General features: G+C 36.1%; 1 protein-coding gene across 1 annotated transcript; it reads left to right on the top strand.

The window, feature by feature from the left end:
• The first annotated feature begins 5,204 nt into the window (after positions 1–5,204).
• On the top strand, positions 5,205–14,455 carry LOC113510465 (uncharacterized). Its single transcript, XM_052900815.1, has 8 exons — positions 5,205–5,941; positions 6,597–6,728; positions 9,508–9,596; positions 11,157–11,249; positions 11,829–11,886; positions 12,123–12,221; positions 13,416–13,598; positions 14,167–14,455. Exons 1-8 carry the CDS (start codon positions 5,792–5,794, stop codon positions 14,416–14,418), a joined length of 1,056 nt encoding a protein of 351 aa, XP_052756775.1. The 5' UTR covers positions 5,205–5,791; the 3' UTR covers positions 14,419–14,455.
• Positions 14,456–20,870: the final 6,415 nt, after the last annotated feature.

The following is a 20,870-nucleotide window of genomic DNA, read 5'->3' as shown; positions in this document are numbered from 1 at the left end:
TTGAGTGGTTTAATTTATTAATACTACCCACCGTCACTTCCTGTAGTGCGTAGGCACGGATATGATGCCTAAGAAATAACGTAAGCTGGCCCTATCTGGCATAGACAATGTCAATAGAACCAGAGACAATACTTATACATTTTAATAAGAATTGTAAAAATAATGTAAGGTAGCTTTGTCTGGCATAGACAATGTCAATAGAACCAGAGACAATACTTTAACGTTTTAATAAGAATTGTAAAAATAATGTAAGTAGACAATGTCAATAGAACCAGAGACAGTACTTATACGTTTTAATAAGAATTGTAAAAATAATGTAAGGTAGCTTTGTCTGGCATAGACAATGTCAATAGAACCAGAGACAGTACTTATACATTTTAATAAGAATTGTAAAAATAATGTAAGGTAGCTTTGTCTGGCATAGACAATGTCAATAGAACCAGAGACAATACTTTAACGTTTTAATAAGAATTGTAAAAATAATGTAAGGTAGCTTTGTCTGGCATAGACAATGTCAATAGAACCAGAGACAGTACTTATACGTTTTAATAAGAATTGTAAAAATAATGTAAGGTAGCTTTGTCTGGCATAGACAATGTCAATAGAACCAGAGACAATACTTATACATTTTAATAAGAATCGTAAAAATAATGTAAGCTGGCTTTGTCTGCCATAGACAATGTCAAAAGAACCAGATACAATACTTATACGTTTTAATAAGAATTGTAAAAATAACGTAACTCGGCCTTATCTGGCATAGACAATCTCAATAGAACCAGAGACAATACTTATACATTTTAATAAGAATTGTAATGTGCAAGAGCGGTCATCGGGAGCGGTTTTTATTATAGAATTCGTGTCCAATTACACAATCGGTATCGCCCCGATGCCTATATATTGGGTTTCTGTGGACATTGCTGGCGGAGAAAAAGGTCATCACCCATTATGGTGTGGATGTGGCTGAGATGAGCGGATGAGCTGAGTAGGAGTAAACTCCTTGAGCTGAACTTATAAGCTGGATTGATGAGCTGGGCTGAATATACAGTTCCTTCCACGACACGTTATGCACATTGGAGTTTTTTTTTTATGTGTGAAAATGGAATGGTAACCCCGTCTGCGCTAGCGGAATACGCTGGCGGGGCACCAGTGAAGGGTGATAGATGAGAATGAAAACAGGCCAGTTAGCCCATCATGATGAATCCATCAGGAATTAACCATGATAGTTTCCAGGGAGAACTGCGAAGAGGTCGACCTGGTTGGGTATATTGCTAGCAATAGGATTCTTAGTAACCAGTAGTTATGACATGAAAATTATTGATCCAACTATAAAAGTGTTGATATTCAATAATTAGTATAAGTCAAAAATAGATTATCTGATCATTTTGTTTTTACATAATTTCGAGAGTGTTTTTGTAATAAATTTGATAAATCTCGGATACCACTTCATTAAGTTTAATTGGATAAGACTGTAGATAGATAGATAGATAATTAATTTGCATTACTTACTTACAGCACACAAATTACAACATATACTAATATACAAAAAAGGCGAGATAACATAAATTATTATATATATATATATATATATATATATATATATATATATATATATATATATATATATATATATATATATACATAAAGCCTGATGAAATTAAAATAAAGGGAAAATCTATATAGTATATTATATTTTATTTAACTTTAGATTGAGAGTAACAGTAAAAAGGTAACCTATCAACGCGTGAGCTCCATAGACTAACATAACACATAAAACCTACTTCAACACCCCCACTGGAGTCCCATGCGTTGCACACAATAACTGTGTTTAATAGCACCAAGGGATTTAGTCAGAACATCAGCAGGCATAGAGCCTGTATCGCAATATTCAACTTTAATGTCCTTACCTTCGGCTAACTCTCTAACATAATGAAACTTAATATTTATGTGTTTAGACCGTTTACCAATTACCGGGGAATATGTCAATGATCTGGCACTTTGACTGTCACTAAAAATAGTATTTACCAGAGGGAGACTTTGTACAAAAGTCGATTGCTTGGGTACCTCTGTCCCATTCGTGTTTCAACCGTGAAGCAGTTGTGTTTGCATAGCTGTGTTTCGGTTTGAAGGGTGGGATATGGCGTGAATTTACTGGGTACAGAGGAATAACACCTGAGTCCTCAGGAATGGCAACGCATGGGGGGTATCATGGGCGAAACAGTATACTTTGTTATGTCCATGGTACTGCTCATGTCTATAGGCGACGGTTACCACTTTCCATCAGGTGGGCCGTCAGCTTGTTTGCCATTCTAAGTTCTATAAAAAAAAAAAAAAAAAAAAAAAAAAAAAAAAAAAAAAAAGTTACACATCCTACATGACCAGTTAACTCTCCATATAGACCTTTAATAAACATAACGTCTTTAGCTGCTTCACAGATCGCAATGTATTCAGCCTCTGCAGTACTTAGTGCTACACACCGTTGTTTACAAGCCTGCCATGAAATTGTCCCACCTGCATAAATTAACGTGTAGCCAGTAAACGAATGTCCATCAGCATTAGCATCCCAGTCAGCATCTGCATAGCCTCGCATCTATGGTACCCTTAAGATACTTTAATAGTCTCTTTACGGCAGACATGTGTGATGATCCAGCACAAGAACAAAATTTACTTAAGTAGCTCACCAAAACTAATATCTGGTCTTGTAGCACATGACAGATACATTAAAGAACCTATAATTTCTTGATAGTTGGGAATCTCGTTGGTTTCCCCTTTTTCCAACTTACAGACACAGGGTCAGCACCGTCAGACATATAAAAGTTATAGACCATATCTGGATCTCTAATCAAACGTCTATCTCTTAATGGATACCTTCTTTCTTGAGTCACTAGCTCTTGTATACCATTTCGATCATTTATACCTCTTTCAGCTGATTCTGTAGAGTCAACCATAATTTCACCTGGTTCAGTACAAATAGAATCATGAAATACTTCATCCACGTCTGTTGTGCTTGAAACATCTTGGCGTACAGGTTCTGTGTGTAGTTGTTGTGTGACCTTCGTAATATCAATAGGCACATTTATATTTTCAAGATTTCGAAGTCTTTTATTTTCACATGGAACCGCCACTACATCTGATGTTATTGAACCAAATTTAAAAGGATTATTATTTTCTCGATCTATATAACTCTCTGTTATTATTTCATTAAAAATCGCATCACGAGCAACTATAAATCGCTTTGGGTTGGCCAAGTTTACGAATTTATAACCCATATCACTATATCCAATCATTGTCATCTCTACTGTCTTTGAATCCATCTTCTTTCTACTACCATCTTTTATAAGGACTTGTGCAGATGATCCAAATACTCTAAGATGAGAGAGATCTACTTTCTTACCTGTCCAAACTTCTTCAGGAACTTTATTTGAAAGAGCCATAGTGGGTGATCTGTTCTTTAAATATATAGCACAATTCAAAGCTTCACCCCAAAATCTCTGATCAAGATTATTATCATGTAACATGCACCTAGCCTTTTCAACTATCGTCCTATTGGTTCGTTCCGCTACACCGTTCTGTTCTGGTGTGTGAGGTACAGTTCTCTCGTGTTTAATACCGCGACGTTCTAAATAATTTTGAAATTCTTTATTCGTATATTCTGTACCATTGTCGCTACGAAGTCGCTTTATTTTCTTACCAGTCTGATTCTCGACAAAAGCAACAAACGAACAAAATTTAGAAAATACTTCAGTCTTAGATGATAATAGATACCCGAATACCTTCCTACTAAAATCATCTACTAGAACTAGACAATATTTCGCTCCTCCCCAGGATGGATCAAGAGGACCGATTAGATCAGTATGTACTAATTCTAAAATATCACGTGCACGCTTATGTTTTCTTTTATTAAACTTCTTTCTCTGTCCCTTTCCTTGACAACAAGCTACACAAAAATGCTTTGATGGTTTTCCCTTTAGAGATAAGCCTGTTACCATCTTTTGTTGCATCTTCATTTGAGGATATGACAGGTGGCCTAACCTCCTATGCCACAATACTAAATTATTATCATTTATATCAGCTTCACCAAAACTAACAAAATTGCTAGCTGCAGCCGTAAATGATGTTGAAATATCACAATCCTTACGTGTCTTTATTTGCTCAGGTCCTAGAATATATAACCCCTTCTTTAAACTCGCTTGAATTAAAGGAACTCCTGATATGGAAACACTATTATTATCATAAAACGTGCAATAATTTTTGTCAAATACTACCGTATAATTATTCTCTGTCATTTTACTTACCGACAATATATTAGTAACGAGGTTGGGTACGCATAAAACGTTTTCAAAATCTACCTTAGTGTTACGATTTTCATGATTCAATTTTACCTTGATCTTTCCTTGACTTTCGGAAATTATTTTATGATCATCAGCAGTTGTTATAACCTTCGAAATATGTTTCGGTTGGTCAAGGAGAGATTTAATTGAGGTCATGTGAGATGTAGCACCAGAATCGACAACCCACATATTACTAGATTTGTTAGCTGAAAATAATCTCTCATTATTACCCATAACAATATCAGTAACTAAACCTACTTTGTTACTATCTACGTTACATTTGTTGATAAATTTTTTACATTGCCATTTAAAATGACCTTTTTTCTTACAAAAATGACAGATAATTTGTTTTTTACGAGGTTGATTACTACTATGATTATTAGAACTTGCACTACTATTAGACACTAGTACTGAGTTCTCCAAATTATCGCCCGATGACTTCGACTGCTGCCGCTGTCCTTCTTTAAAAAGAGCAGAAATAACCGCTTTTTATAGAACTAGCAGAAAAAAATTATATGATTCTTAACTGCTAATAATTATAGCGACGAATTCATCATCAAGTTTCTGGTTTATAGATTGTAGCGCCTATGACGTATTCTATTCCCGAAAAGTCATTCATTTTTGAAAAGTGTAGTGTGAGGCGTCAATAAACCACTATCAGCGTATGCTTTTCAAAAATAGGTCTCCTTGCCGTTTTAGCATTTTTCACAAGTGGATATAGATATTCAGCTATCATTAAACAAATTTTTGATATTTTTTTTTCTGCGTTATCCGGTATAAAATCTTCAAAAAAATCACAAATATCAATCAAAAACATTTGCAGAATGCCCACGATCCATAATGATGTGATGTAACTTATAGTTGGAGCCTGCATTATTTTACTATTTTAGGTTTGCTGGGCCCATAACCTGATGAAATTAAAATAAAGGGAAAATCTATATAGTATATTATATTTTATTTAACTTTAGATTGAGAGTAACAGTAAAAAGGTAACCTATCAACGCGTGAGCTCCATAGACTAACATAACACATAAAACCTACTTCAACAAAGCCAAATACAATTTTTCGTTTGTGCGTGTGCCATAGCAATACAAAATGGTCACAACTCAGTTTATTGCTCCGTCCTCGAAAGAGCAAAGCACTGATATTCTGTTGCGGCCAAAAAGTCTATGACTAGAAGAATGGTAATATAGTTCCATTTACGAAGGTTTTTTTTATTTTTTTTTTATTTTACAAGAATATTTCACGAAATTCTGAGGATTGTGTGACCTATTGTCGAGGGAACACACAACCTCACGTGAACACACCTCGCTCACCAAAGCATTTACGAAGGTTGCATGTTAGATTGACACCGAATAATGTCAGCCACATTCAATACATCAAAATAAGCACGTTCTAATATAAAAAGTGAAATGGTTTGAATATATGTACATATATTATATTGTATATAAGTTTTATTTGCGATGGATTCGAACGTAGTGGAATGCGAGGCAGGGCGGGAGGTGTGCGGGTGCAAGGGCGGCCCTTCTTTGGCTATATTGAAGGAGGTACAGAGGGCATACGAGGAGAGGATGCAGATCATAGACAGAGTCGGCGGAGCTAATAAGTTGCAGGCGAGTAAACATTTTTTAATATATATTATGTAAAATATAAAAGCCGTGTAGGTCCCGGAATAGAATAGTATAATACTATATAATAGTATAATCACCAGAGGGAGATTTTGTACAAAAGTCGATCGCTTGGGTACCTTTGTCCCATTCGTGTTTTAACCGTAAAACAGTTGTGTTTGCATGGCTGTGTTTCGGTTTGAACGATGGGATATGGCGTGAATTTACAGGGTACAGAGGAATAACACCTGAGTCTTCAGGAATGGCAACGCATGGGGGGTATCATGGGCGAAACAGTATACTCTGTTATGTCCATGGAACTGCTCATGTCTATAGGCGACGGTTACCACTTTCCATCAGGTGGGCCGTCAGCTTGTTTGCTATTTTAAGTAAATAAAAAAATACTTAAATAAAACTTAAATTATGCAAAAAATATGACTTTATTTTATTTTGAAGTGTAGTCTGTCAAATGAGCTTTTCAAAAATATATACATGTTGCATGTTATTTATATTTTTATTTTAGTAAATTGAAAAATTCAAAATATCCCTCGACGATGTTGATGTATGTATTAAGGTATCTAGGCCATGATGCTTACAAGTTAGCAAGGAGATATCTTTCTCTAAAATTATCAAAAATTACTGTATTGCTATGGATGGGTAGATGCAAGTGGAGGTGCTGAGGTCGTGGGTGAGCGACCTCGTCGGCCAGAACACGCTGCTGGTGCGTACCGTCGAGGACTTGGAGTCGGAGGCGACCACGCAACTACTGCTTGAGCGTCGTAGACATTCTGAGGTAATTTGTCTCGAATTATATGTCTGCACGAATAATAACTCCGATATCACAGTTATATGGTATATTATGCCGTCCGGACACCACTCCTGAGTTGTTGTTATTAAAGATAGAATTAATGTGTTACATTTCTTGTGTCAGAGATTATTGCTCTTTGGTATTTTGATCCTGAGGTCCCGATTTTCGGCTAGACTATTTTAGCAAATTAATTTATTTCCAATCTTTTAAATTGGCCTCCAGGCGTCCGATTTTATTTTACCAGAGGGAGACTTTGTACAAAAGTCGATTGCTTGGGTACCTCTGTCCTATTCGTGTTTCAACCGTGAAATAGTTGTGTTTGCATGGCTGTGTTTCGGTTTGAAGGGTGGGATATGGCGTGAATTTACTGGGTACAGAGGAATAACTGAGTCCTCAGGAATGGCAACGCATGGGGGGTATCATGGGCGAAGCAGTATACTCTATTATGTCCATGGTACTGCTCATGTGTATAGGCGACGGTTACCACTTTCCATCAGGTGGGCCGTCAGCTTGTTTGCCATTCTAAATTGTATAAAAGAAAAAAAATATTAATAAATTAACGTCAAAGTACTACAATAGTATGGTGTAAATAAATACTTATATAATAGTCGAGTTAATTTTGTGTACCTATTTGTCTGATTATCTTAAATGTGTTATGACATGTCTCCTTTGAATATGTAATATAATATTTAGGATTGATTACTGAAACCTTTCCAATAATAACTTTAACTACTTCCATCTTCATTCCATCATAATTCTTAAAATAAAATATTAAGGTCGAATCACACCGAACGCGTGTGCGTTGTCCGTGCGCCTTTCAGCACCTGATGATTGGTAATAAATGCAATCCGCGGGCAATGCATTTGGTATAAAATTATTCAAGAAATATAATTCATATTAATATTTTGTTCACTTAGGTTAAAAATTAAATAAATATAACTTATATAATATAAGTATATCGTTAATCAGTTTAATAATTCGACGAAAAATATCGATACAAAATTTGTCAATTATTGTAAATGGTTTATTAGGAAAAATTGAGGGCAAAAGAGAAGAGGGAAGACCGAGAAATAACTACATGGGACAGATAAAGGAAACGCTAGGTGTCATGTCGTATAGGGAAGTCAAATATATGGCTTGGGATAGAGCTGGCTGGAAGAGAATGCATGATTTATTTGCACCGACAAGAGGAAACTGTTAAATGATTTATCTCAAATATCTGATCGCAATAATGACATGTTTGCGAAAATAAAAGAATGCATAAAGTCGCTATACTCTCTTCGACTCGCATACCAACTGCCTCACGACAAATTTCAATCACTAATGAACTAAATTCTAAATTAAATTAATACTCGTGGAATAATAACGAAATTATGAATGCCGTTCGGTCAGATGTTGTGTGAGTTGCGAGCGGAGATAGCGGCGTTGTGGCGACGAATCGCACGCAAGGACTCGGATCTCAGAGGACTCGTCGAGGTGCTACGTCGACTGCGAGAGTTCGACTACTGCACACTGGATGGAATCCACTTCTTTGAAGTCACCGAGTCTGATATATTTGGAACCGTTGATTGGTGAGTTTATTTCGTCGTATATATATTAAAAATTGGGCCTATTCAAGGCATATTCCTATTATCTGTGAGTAATAATTGATTAATCAGGTCAGTTGGCCCATCGTGATGAACTCTCCTGCAATTAATAATGATGGTTTCCAGAAAGGATCACATGGAATTTAGACTGATTGCCAGCGGTATACCGTATATTCGCTGGCAATAGGCCATTAGATGCATTACTAACAATTTCTTCTCCAAAGATTTATCTACATATAAGGAAAATTTTAGCCCCGGAAAGTAAAATTTCACAACGGAGTCTTAATAAACTTGATAAAAGATTTTTTCTTTATATTGTAGTAAAGTTTACGTTGGTATTTTCATCGAAAGTTACTAAGTGTTAAATTATTTTTTGTAGGAAATATTTTATTTCTATTGTGATTGTATGTATTTATATTATAACATTTTATTATTGTTGAATTACAGGCGACAGAAGAAATCGGAACAAGGAGACCTGAAAGAAAATTCAAACAAATTCAATACATTGAACAAAGTTAAAGCTAACCGACATTTGAAGTTTTTATAATTTTGTTTTGTTCATTTGTTTACTTTTATTTTATAATTTATTATACATTTTAATATAAAAATATAAAGTGTTTTTATTTATTTTTATTGTATCGCGTGTTAAAATTATTTAAACTACTGTAAATAATTTTGGGCAACATAATCACCTAAAAGTATTATGCAGTAGGTATTTAAATAATTTTATTTATTCATTTATTTATTGCTATTATTTATTATATTTATTATTTATTATAATTAACTGTGATTTATTAAGACAGAGAATAATTCTATCAGCTTTAATTATGTTGCATAAAAATCATTTAAGGGTCGTGTCTTAACCCATAGATGTTTCTAGTTCTAAGTCTATAAATGTAATTCTTATGTTACATAATTTATCTATCAATAAATAAATATACTTATAGGATAATAATTTATGGTTTAATACTAATTATTACTGAACATATACCATAAAACAATATTTCTATGCCAATAACATCACTCCATTATTCTACGTATTAATAAACTTTAAAAATAATAGGCTTGCAATCTAAATAAAGAATAATGTACGATACAATATTCATATATGTCTATGTTTTCTAATTACTTTTTATAGCTATTTGTTATTGTATCCTGTATATGTTATTTGATTACAGCGAGACAAGAAGAGAAAGGTGTGCGCTGACTGGAGCGAACTAAAGATATTAAACGATTCCCTTCAAAAAGAAAACATAGCAAAAGACAGGTATAATTTTTATTATACAACTTAGAACAGCAAGCAAGGTGAGAGCCCACCTGATGTAAAGCTACCTCTTTCCATCAGGTGGACCGTCAGCTACTCAACAGGTACTATTCATGTCTATAGTACCGAGTTACTCCTGATACCATTCATGCGTTGCCATTTCTGAGGAATAGAAATCAAATATCATTGTAATATTATTATTGGTAAATGAAGATAATAGATTAATTTGATTTTATTGTCTCTCGAAAGGTATTCAATTAATCATTCGATCAATCAATTGACCAATCAATCGATCAATCAATCAAACAGTCAATCGATTAAACTATCAACCGATCAAACAGTCAATCGATCAATCAATCAAACAGTCAATCGATCAAACAGTCAATCGATCAATCGATCAACCAATCAAACAGTCAATCGATCAAACAGTCAATCGATCAATCGATCAATCAATCAATCAATCAATCAATCAAACAGTCAATTGATCAAACAGTCAATCGATCAAATTATCAATCGATCAAACAGTCAATCGATCAAACAGTCAATCGATCTTTCAATCAAACAGTCAATCGATCAATCAATCAAATAGTCAATCGATCAATCGATCAATCAATCAAACAGTCAATCGATCAAACAGTCAATCGATCAAATTATCAATCGATCAAACAGTCAATCGATCAAACAGTCAATCGATCAATCAATCAAACAGTCAATCGATCAATCGATCAATCAATCAAACAGTCAATAAATCAATCAACAAATGATTGTTGTTTATCAGTTTTGACCAGTTCTCGTCAGAACCTGTTGAAGACATCAGCACGTACCAGATGGTACATGCTGATGTCTTCAACAGATCGTTAAAGGATCAATTTCATATAAACAGGCTTGAATTAATTGATTTTAATTGCGAATAGTTATAAAATACAAATTTTGACGAAAGAGCCGTTACGTTGATCCACTTGAAATTTTGAAAGGTCACTCGTTCGTAGCGTATTCGATGCGGCTGAAGGAACATGAATAAATAATGCTCGTCAGAATAGAATCAAATCGCCACTATAATACCTTTCTGCGCTATCGGTATACACTGACTGAATTATTCATGCTAATTTCTAGAAGGCATCGCGTAGAAGTTGACCTTATAGAGTATATTTAACAATTCCTAATTCCCCCCAATTGGTATTTAATGGATGATAATGAAATGGTAATCCCGTCTGTGCCAATGGTATCCACTGGCGGGGCACCAGTGAGGGGTGATAGGTGAGAATGAAAAGGCAGGTCAGTTAGCCTATCGCGATAAAGGCACCTGGAATTCAGCACGATAATTTCCAGGGAGGACCACGTGGAGGTTGATCTGGCAAGGTATATTGTTATCAGTAGGTCTGGTAGTCCGCAGAACTAACACCCGTGAGTATACATTAGTAGTTAGTATGCACGATTGTACCACGTTAAAGGCCTTAGTATATAACAAATTTGGCCTAGATTCTTCTGGTATCATAGGGTGATGCCATTAGGCATGATACTTCTATCATGTCTAATGCTTTACCAGTAAGTATTTCTTTATAGGGAGATACAGAGACTAAACAAGGACATCCAGCAGTATGAACGCACTATTATCAACCTAAGGAGCGAGATGGCGCTCCGAGATGCCAGTAGTCCGTATGTATGATGACAATTAGTTGGTGATGTTTATATAATGATGTCCACCCCTTTCTTGCACTTGGAAGCACCTCTTTAAACATCTCCAAAGCCTAACTTCCAATCTGCCTGTCAAGCGTGGCAGCTTGGGGAGCTCTTTGGGGAGGCTTATGTTCAGCAGTGGACAGTTAAAGGCTTTTTTTTTTATACAACTTAGAATGGCAAACAAGCTGACGGCCCACCTGATGGAAAGTGGTAACCGTCGCCTATAGACATGAGCAGTACCATGGACATAACAGAGTACACTGTTTCGCCCATGATACTCCCCACGCGTTGCCATTCCTGAGGACTCAGGTGTTATTTCTGTGTACCCAGTAAAATCGCGCTATATACGCCCACCCTTCAACCCGAAACACAGCCATGCAAACACAACTGCTTCACGGTAAAAACACGAATGGGACAGAGGTACCCAAGCAATCGACTTTTGTACAAAGTCTCCCTCTGGTAAAGGCTGATGTGATGAAGATGAATATGAAGTACTTTAGACAACAACCATACATACAGATAGGACTATAATTTCAAAGACCTTTCATGTTTCAGAGAGGTATTAAAAAAAGACGCCGAAGTCACGGCTGCAATGTGTTGTACCGGGAATGAGGTGAGAAAATTGTGAATATAAATATTGTGTTAGAATTTACGCATTATGCAATAGTGCAAATAAGGGAATTATTAATATGTAAATTAGTATTTTTTGATTTTTTTTTTTTCTAATTATCACGTGCATTGGTCCAAACACTATAGTTTATAATTATTACAAAATTCTTGATTACTTATACCTTTCTGTTACATGTCTAATGTGTATTGTTTTACTGGTTGCGCTGGATTTGCTTGTAGTGTGGCGATTGGGAACCTGTAAAGGATTATAGTGCTAAATTAGAAGACGATCAGGCAAGCTACCAAGACCGTATAGTTAAGATGGAGGCCAAGCTGAAGGTATATGTTTGTACACTTTCAATAAGCTTATATCAATTATAAGAGTGTCTAAAGTTCGATCATATATAAACTTACCGAAAAATATATAAAGATTTACCACTGTGAAGAAATCCCCCCCGCTCCCCCCAATTTTTGTAGACTTTACTCGACTAAGATCCTTCTGCAATCTCACTGCTGAAGGTGACGAATAAATGCCGAGATTTATATACTTTTTTTAACTCAAAATCTTTTCACGTCTAGTTTTCTGTTACAACTAAAGTTTAACTTTTATGCTATAATAGAGTTATAGAATAAAAAACCGACCCCAAATAATTGCGATAAGGGCAGACAGATGATTATAATAGAATTAAAGAAAATCGAAATTTGAATAAAAATGTTACTATGCGCTCCGTTGGATCTAAAAGTGGCTTTAGACTTATTTACTTTATAATAATACTTTCGTTATTTAAAGATCTTCGTATAACGTTCTCTGTTGGGAGTGTCAGCGAGAATTGGTTATTCACTGACAAGTAGGTAATATGGATACTGATCTGATATCTAAATATCTATTTATTGGGTTTTTATGGACATTGATGCCGATAAAAGGTCATCACCTATTTCGATATCTTTCACATCGTTCGGATATCTGTTTTCGAATATGTTAAAAGTCCGTTATCTTATATTATTTTTTGGATAACATACTTTTGACATATTCGTTATTGGAAACGTATTTTTTAGATATTGTAAATAGAATAAATAGATATTACTATATCTTATCTACCCTTAGGTCTCTGTCGGCAAATAAAAGGTAGATCGGTAACAACACGTCACTGGATGGGAATGATTTTAAATTATCACAAAATGCAGTTGTCTCAGTAATTCTCAGTGCTGTTTTTTCTCTCTGATTGCGTATTTAGTTTTTAGGGCTCCGTACCTCAAAAAGAAAAATAGAACCCTTATGGGATCACTTTGTTATCAATTTGTCCGGAATGTAACTTCATTAGGTACTTCCCATTAACTTAAACCCATGAAACTTGGTAAGAAGCAATGTCGTACAGCATAAGTAAAGGTGAAAATGTAAATAAAATGTAGTTACATTATAAAAACATTTTGTTTCAATTATAATTTATACGGATCCGTCAACGCACGAGTCCAATTCGCAATTGGCCAGTTTTTTTTTTACAATCAGTAACCGCTAGGTTACAATGTTCACAGTCTAGTTGCGAGACTGTACGTACGTTACGAAAAATGAACGTGGCATTCAAGAAGGAGATGGAGTCGATGCGTGGCGTGTGCGCCGCCCTGCACGAGCAGTGTCTCGCCGTCTCCACCGAGGTGCAGTTCAAGGACGACGTCATAAAGGAGATGCGTCGCCAACTGCGAAAGGCTAAAGCTAAGGTGAGAATAGGTTGCTACTTCTTTATACAAACTACCATGAATGTCTATTAATCATAATAAAATTATTTAAAAAAATAAAATTATTTAAAAGAGCAACACGCAAGTTTATTGCTCGTTCTTCTTGTGATGAGACAGCTTTCCGAATGAGCGGTAGATTAAAAAAATGTAATGACTATTCAAAAGTGCTTCAATGTAAGTTTATTTGAATAAATGATTTTCTATTCTATTCTATGATCCAGTTCCTTGGACACTAAGTCCAGCCATTGGTTTTCCACTAATTTAAACATGAGTATGATATATTTTTTTTAATGGGTGAAAATGGTATGGTAACCCCGCCTGCGCTAACGGGATACGCTGGCGGAGCACCAGTGAAGGGTGATAGATGAGAATGAAAACAGGCCAGTTAGTCCATCATGATGAATTCAAACGAATGGGCAGAGGTGCCCAAGCAAACGACTGTTGTATAAAGTCTCCCTCTAGTGAATGGGGATGGTCAAATCTAGATTAAGTAACATTTTTTATTTGGAAATTTCGGAGAAAATTACTCAATGATATAATTTCTTTCTAGTTAAAGGAACTCTCAGATATAAATACATCAGGACCTCTGAAAGACTACGTAAGCGGTGATCATGATTTCGGCCGCAGTTCAACCTTGTCCACATATGAATCCGTGATGATAGAGTGTGTCAGTCAACAACCGCGGAGGAATTGCTGTCCGGTTGACTCGACCCTCGAATTACCCCCGATGCTGTGCCCCAGCGATGTTCATAGCCTGAAGTTAGAAGGTTCGGACGATGATATGTCCATAAAACCTGATTGAAACCTGATTTGTGAGTTATTTTGTTTAATTTGAAATATATTATGGAAGATAAAAAGTTTTAATTCGTTTTTCTTCTACCTGGGGGAATAGAGTTGGAAAAGAAAATGGAGTAGGTACCTATTTTTTTTAATGGGTGAAAATGGCATGGTAACTCCGCCTGCGCTATCGGTATACACTGGCGGGGCACCAGTGAGAGATGATAGATGAGGATGAAAAGGCAGGTCAGTTAGTCCATCGTGACGAATTCAACGATAAATTTAATTTCATTAATAATTTAATTAAATTTGCTTGATTTACTTTAATTGATGTGTTCAAATAGCCTTAAGCTTGGTAGGAGGTCGAGATGATAATATATAATATATACTTATTTAAGCATTTTTAATTAGTTTTTTACTTTTTACTTATTATTAACAATCTCTGCTTAATTGTAGCATATTGGGTGTGTCTATTAAAAGATTAGTTCATTATAATTGTGCATGTAGGGGGAAGAAGTTTTAGTGGCGGGGGCTGGCGGCGTCATTGGCAACAATTTCAGACAGATCTCTCGGTTCTAAACATCATCGTGATTCCTGGTGATTCATCACGATGAGTCGACTGACTTGATTTCATTTACACCTGTCGCCCTTAACTGGTAACACGTTATCGTTAATCAATAAAGAAGACGGGTTTACTATTCCATATTTCTAGATTTCTTCTTCGTATATACTGTGGATTTACAGGGTACAAAGGAATAACACCTGAGTCCTCAGGAATGGCAACGCATGGAGAGGTATCATGGGCGAAACAGTATACTCTGTTATGTCCATGTTACTGCTCATGTCTATAGGCGACGGTTACCACTTTCCATCAGGTGGGCCGTCAGCTTGTTTGCCATTCTAAGTTGCATAAAAAAAAAGCTCTGTCTATTAATAGTGTTTGTTTTTATAAATTTAAAATTATTATTGACTTATACGAACTTCTATTTATTTTATGTATTATATATTTAATTTATCTATTTGCTAAAAGGGTTTCTGAGTAATTTGACAGATTAAAAATGTAAAGAAGAAAGAACCGAGTGGTGGCAATAACGGTGAAAATATTTTATGATTACAAATTAAAAGTTTTTTTCGAGTAAGTTTCAAATTTTTCATATTTGTTCATAATCTAATTATTGTTTCGTGTTTGGACCAATGTCACGTTACGTTGTTAATGTAATTACTAACACAAGTACTATATTTTATAGGAACAAGGGGGGATAATGGATTGTTAAAAATGGGGATTAGTGGCCCCATTGTTAATAATACACCCTGTCAAGTCGACCTCCACGCGGTTCTCTATGGAAACTATCGTGTTATATTCCAAGTGAATTAATCACGATAGGCCAACTGACCTGCCTTTTCATTCTTACCTATCATCCTTCACTGGTGTCCCGCCAGCGTACACTGTTAGCTCAGGCGGGGATACCACTCTATTATCATCCATTTAAAAAAAAACACTAGGTTACAAATAAGATTTTTTTTATACAAATTAGAATGGCAAACAAGCTGACGGCTCACCTGATTTCCATCAGGGATCATCAGTAATGGGGACTGGCGTCCTTTTTTTTTATACAACTTAGAATTGCAAACAAGCTGACGGCCCACCTGATGGAAAGTGGTAACCGTCGACATAACATGAGCAGTACCATGGACATAACAGGTATACTGTTTCGCCCATGATAGGCCCATGCGTTGCCATTCCTGAAGACTCAGGTGTTATTCCTCTGTACCCAGTAAATTCACGCCATATCCCACCCTTCAAACCGAAACACAGCCATGCAAACACAACTGCTTCACGGTTGAAACACGAATGGGACAGAGGTACCCAAACAATCGACTTTTGTACAAAGTCTCCCTCTGGTAAGATACAGATATTAAGCTAATATTTTTAAATCGGTAAAAAGTTTAATGAGTTTAATTTTTTTTTGTAGTCAACAAGGTGGAAAGCATATTAGTAATGCGGACTACCAGTACCCATTGCTAGCAATATACCCTGTCAGGTCGACCTCCACGTGGTCCCCCCTGGAAACCATCGTGCTGAATTCCAGGTGTATTCATCACGGTGGACTAACTGACTTGCCTTCTAATCCTCACCTATCATCCTTCACTAGGGCTCCGTCAGTGTATACTGACATCGCAGGCGGGTTACCATTCCATTATCACGCATTAAAAAAGAATGTAACAGAGGGTAGATGGTAACGTTTGAATAAACGTCCACTAGTATTCTAAATTTGAGTTCTCTATTATGTTAACATTATTTTACTATTACGACAGTCAAATGGTACAGAGCTAGCAGCCACAGCACTGAACTCACCATCGAGTGACCGCGCGACGGTGGACTGCCAGCAACACCCGGATAACAGCGACGTGGCCGTCATTGAACGTGTGTGTGATTTGTCTTTTACAATTCTATTTTATTTTACAAAAAGGTTATGATGATGATGATGATGATGATGATTACATAAATAATATATTAAAGTATAACATTATAATCCTGAGGTATGGCAAAGAATAGAAGTCTGTATTAAGTACTGTGTTCTTCAAGACGCGCTATTCCCGTTTATATTTGACCCTTAATAACATTTTCTGGGGGAAAGGGGTTGTTAGCAATGCAGTTTGACAGCCCCATTGCTAGCAACATGCCCTATTAGGTCGACCTCCACGTGGTTCCCCTTGGAATCCATCGTGAACAATTCTTGTTGAATTCGTCACGATGGGCTAACTGAATTGCTTCATCCTCACCTATCATCCTTCACTGGTGCCGATGTATACCAATAGCACAGGTGGGGTTACCATTCTATTATCACATCACAAAAATAACATTTTCTCTTATCATGTATTAAAATACAAGGTGAAATTAGATTGGCATTTTTCTTACAGTGTTCTTCTAGTGAAATTGGACATTTGTTATCAAAGAAACAAATATAAAAAAAAAAAAAATTACCAAAGAAAAATTATCAAAGCTATAATGCGGAATACAATATTTGTTTTTTGAATTTTTGAATCCATGTTTCTTTAACGAATGTGCTGATTTACTGTTGTATTTGCTATATATTTCATGTATATTTGCGTGTAGTAACACAGCCTTATAATAGAAATAGTGATAGTAGAATCCACTGTAGAGTCTGCGATTTTTCGGTTTGAGATTTTGGTCTATTCCTTAGTTGTGTAGCTCGAAATTAGAAGAAGTTTCCTAAAAAAATATTAATTTTATCCAACGCAGTCTGTGTCCGCGCCGATACTTGTCCCAGACACACTGGAATTGGACCTTTCCTCTTCGAGATATACGTCGCCAGGCTCAGTTGAGAGTACCCGCGTTTGCTGCAAGCGTGCGGTGCCCAGTCAGTCTCCAGAGACGGCGAACAGGAGCCAAGAGTTCGAACAGCTGCACCTCAGTAGAGCGGCGAAAAGCGAAGGGTTTGTTGTTGGCGATTAGTTTATAGTTTTTACTGAACTAGGATTATTTTGCAGAAGTCATATGGACTTCTGCAAAATAATCCGGGTCACGGGTTATTTGTTTAGAATTATTTTGTTTAATTCCGCTACCATTAGTATGTGACTCCCAACTCTTGAAGATTGATTACTATTATTACTAGAAGAATTAGAAGTTCAACCTTCCTTCTTTCTCTTTCCTTTCCTACTAAAATAGTTCTAATAAGACAGCCATTAGTTTATAATATCGACCAATGCTAAGAAAATTAACCGTGTAGCTCCCGGCATAGAATAGGCCACCCTTTCCTTTCCCGTAGGTGTCATAAGAGGCAGTGCGGAGCTTATGGTGAAGGGATGGGCACCAGCGTCTCTTTCAAAACATCACAAAAAGCCAAACTGCGATTGCCAATCCGCCTGCTAGGCGTGGCAATTACTGGCAAAACCCCTTTAATGGGGAAGGCCTTGTTCAGCAGTGGACAGTTAACGGTTAACAGCTAAGAAAATATTGATCAGAGTGAGACTTTGGACAAAAGTCGTTTGCTTAGGCATTTCTGTCCCATTCGTGTTTCTACCGTGAAGCAGTTGTGATTGTATGGCTGTGTTTCGGTTTGAAGGGTGGGATATGGCGTGAATTTACTGGGTACAGAGAAATAACATCTGAGTCTTTAGAAATGGCAAACTATAAAATGTATCACGGGTGACACAATATACTCTGTTATGTCCATAGTAGGCGACGGTTACCACTTTCCATCAGGTGGGCCGTCAGCTTGTATGCCATTCTAAGTTGTATAAAAAAATCTTCAAAAAAAAACACATTTCTCTGTATTATTATTATTATAGTTTTTTCTCCACTTCAGTGGTCCCCAAGGGTAAAAGCCTCCTTCATATTTTCCACTTCTCCTTACCTGTAGCAATATTTGTCCAGTTTTTTTCTGCTGTCTTTATCATCTGCCCATCTCTTTCTTTGCCTTCCAACATTTCTTTTTCCTGCTGGACCTCGTCATTTTGTTGTTTGGAGAGACCACCTTTTATCTTTGTACCTCACTGTATGACTTCTCTGTATAGTCTATGTTAAAGGGAATAAGGGAGACCTCGTGTAATTGTATACAAAAATAAAAAGTATTTTTTATTCCTAGTATTTCACCATTCATAATATTAAATATGTATATATACATATATAATATAAAGTTATATTTTTCAGAGAACAAAGCCCAACGGAACCTAGTCCGGCTTCCGAGGTATGTATGCGCACGCACATTTTATTGTCGTGTTTATATGCCGCGACATAGAATTGTGGCCTACTTTCGTTGTTTTGTTCCAGGACGCCGGGAACTGCGACTGTTTTATGAAAGCGTAAGTTTACTGTACATGATTGTTGTACGACGTACATGACCTAGTCATGCATTCATTTAGTATAGAAAATATACAGTATACTAGCTGTTGATCGTGGCTTCGCGCGCGTGGTGTCGTGTTTCTCCTTTAAGTTGTAATTTTTAAAAATTCTTTCGTGGCGAATGCTTTTGTTGTAAAGTAGATATATGTTTCAAATATTAGAGTTTCACGAATCAGTAATTTTGACTATGTGTTAATAGCTAGTTAGGACAATCGATTTTGTCCGATTTTTGATAAGTACACTTTGGGGCTGGTTCTTATATACATATCTTAATATTTTAATTTATTTTGTAAAATTTCTGTTTTATGAACTATATATATTATTTATTACACTTGTATTTTTTTTATGGATGATAATGGAATGGGTACCGCGTCTGCGCTATCGTTATACACCGGCGGGGCACCAGTGAGTGAGTGATAGGTGAGGATGAAAGTAGGTCAGTTAGCCCACCGTGACGAATTCCACTAGAATTAACCAAGGTGGTGTTCAGGGAGAATCGCGTGGAGGTCGACATGATAGGGTGTATTGCTAGCAATGAGTCAGTTAGACCCCATTACCAACAATCCTTTTTCCCCCGTATTGCTATGTTTAAATGATTAAAGACGGAGTTGTAAGTACGCTCGAGCTATCGGTATATATTAGTGGAGTACAGGATAATGGTGATAGTCGAGGATTAAGTTCACTAGGAATTAACCACTATACTAGACTGCCGGCAATGGGTATACTATTCCTCTCCCAGATAGGGTATAGTAATGGGGATTGGCGTCCTTTTTTTTATACAACTTAGAATTGCAAACAAGCTGACAGCCCACCTGATGGAAAGTGGTAACCGTCGCCTATAGACATGAACAATACTATGGATATAACAGAGTATACTGTTTCACCCATGATACCCCCCCATGCGTTGCCATTCCTGAGGATTCAGGTGTTATTCCTCTGTACCCTGTAAATTCACGCCAAATCCCACCCTTCAAACCGAAACACAGGCATGCAAACACAACTGCTTTACGGTAGAAACACGAATGGGACAGACGTACCCAAGCAATCGACTTTTGTACAAAATCTCCCTCTGGTCCTGTTACTATTACTAACAAACCCTTTCATATATTTGTCTTTTATTTTTAAGTTCAATTATATAATTTGATTTCAGAGACACTAAACCAAATATAAAGAAACTGCCCCAGAAAATATTCAGAGTAAGTTATTTAACAAGCGCATGTACCTAGCTAGAACTTACAACAAAGTTGTTATTTTATTAATTTATTATTTACTACCTTCTAACCGCGGCTCCGCTCGCGTTAATATTGGTTTTGTTCAATAATTTTGGTTGTTGGTATACGTAGAAATAAAATAGTTACAAAAATAAATTCAATTCCTTTGTGAGGTAGTTTGAAAAAGATTTATGTATACTCTGAAAAAGATATATATATATTCTTGTAAGTAAATATTTATTCATTTCATTAATTCATCTAATTATGAATTAAACAATAATTCTGTAAAGTTTAAAGCAAATCGGCTGACGCAATAAAAAGTTTCATACAAAAATTACTCCTTCCCCATCCCACCCGCAGGAAATTTTTCGCAAGAAAAAGTGATCTGTAACCGTTTAC

This window comes from Galleria mellonella, unplaced genomic scaffold (assembly GCF_026898425.1).
Source record: "Galleria mellonella isolate WM207_F2 unplaced genomic scaffold, CSIRO_AGI_GalMel_v1 utg654, whole genome shotgun sequence".
Lineage (NCBI taxonomy): Eukaryota > Metazoa > Arthropoda > Insecta > Lepidoptera > Pyralidae > Galleria > Galleria mellonella.
This window is presented reverse-complemented; position numbering and strand designations above follow the sequence as displayed.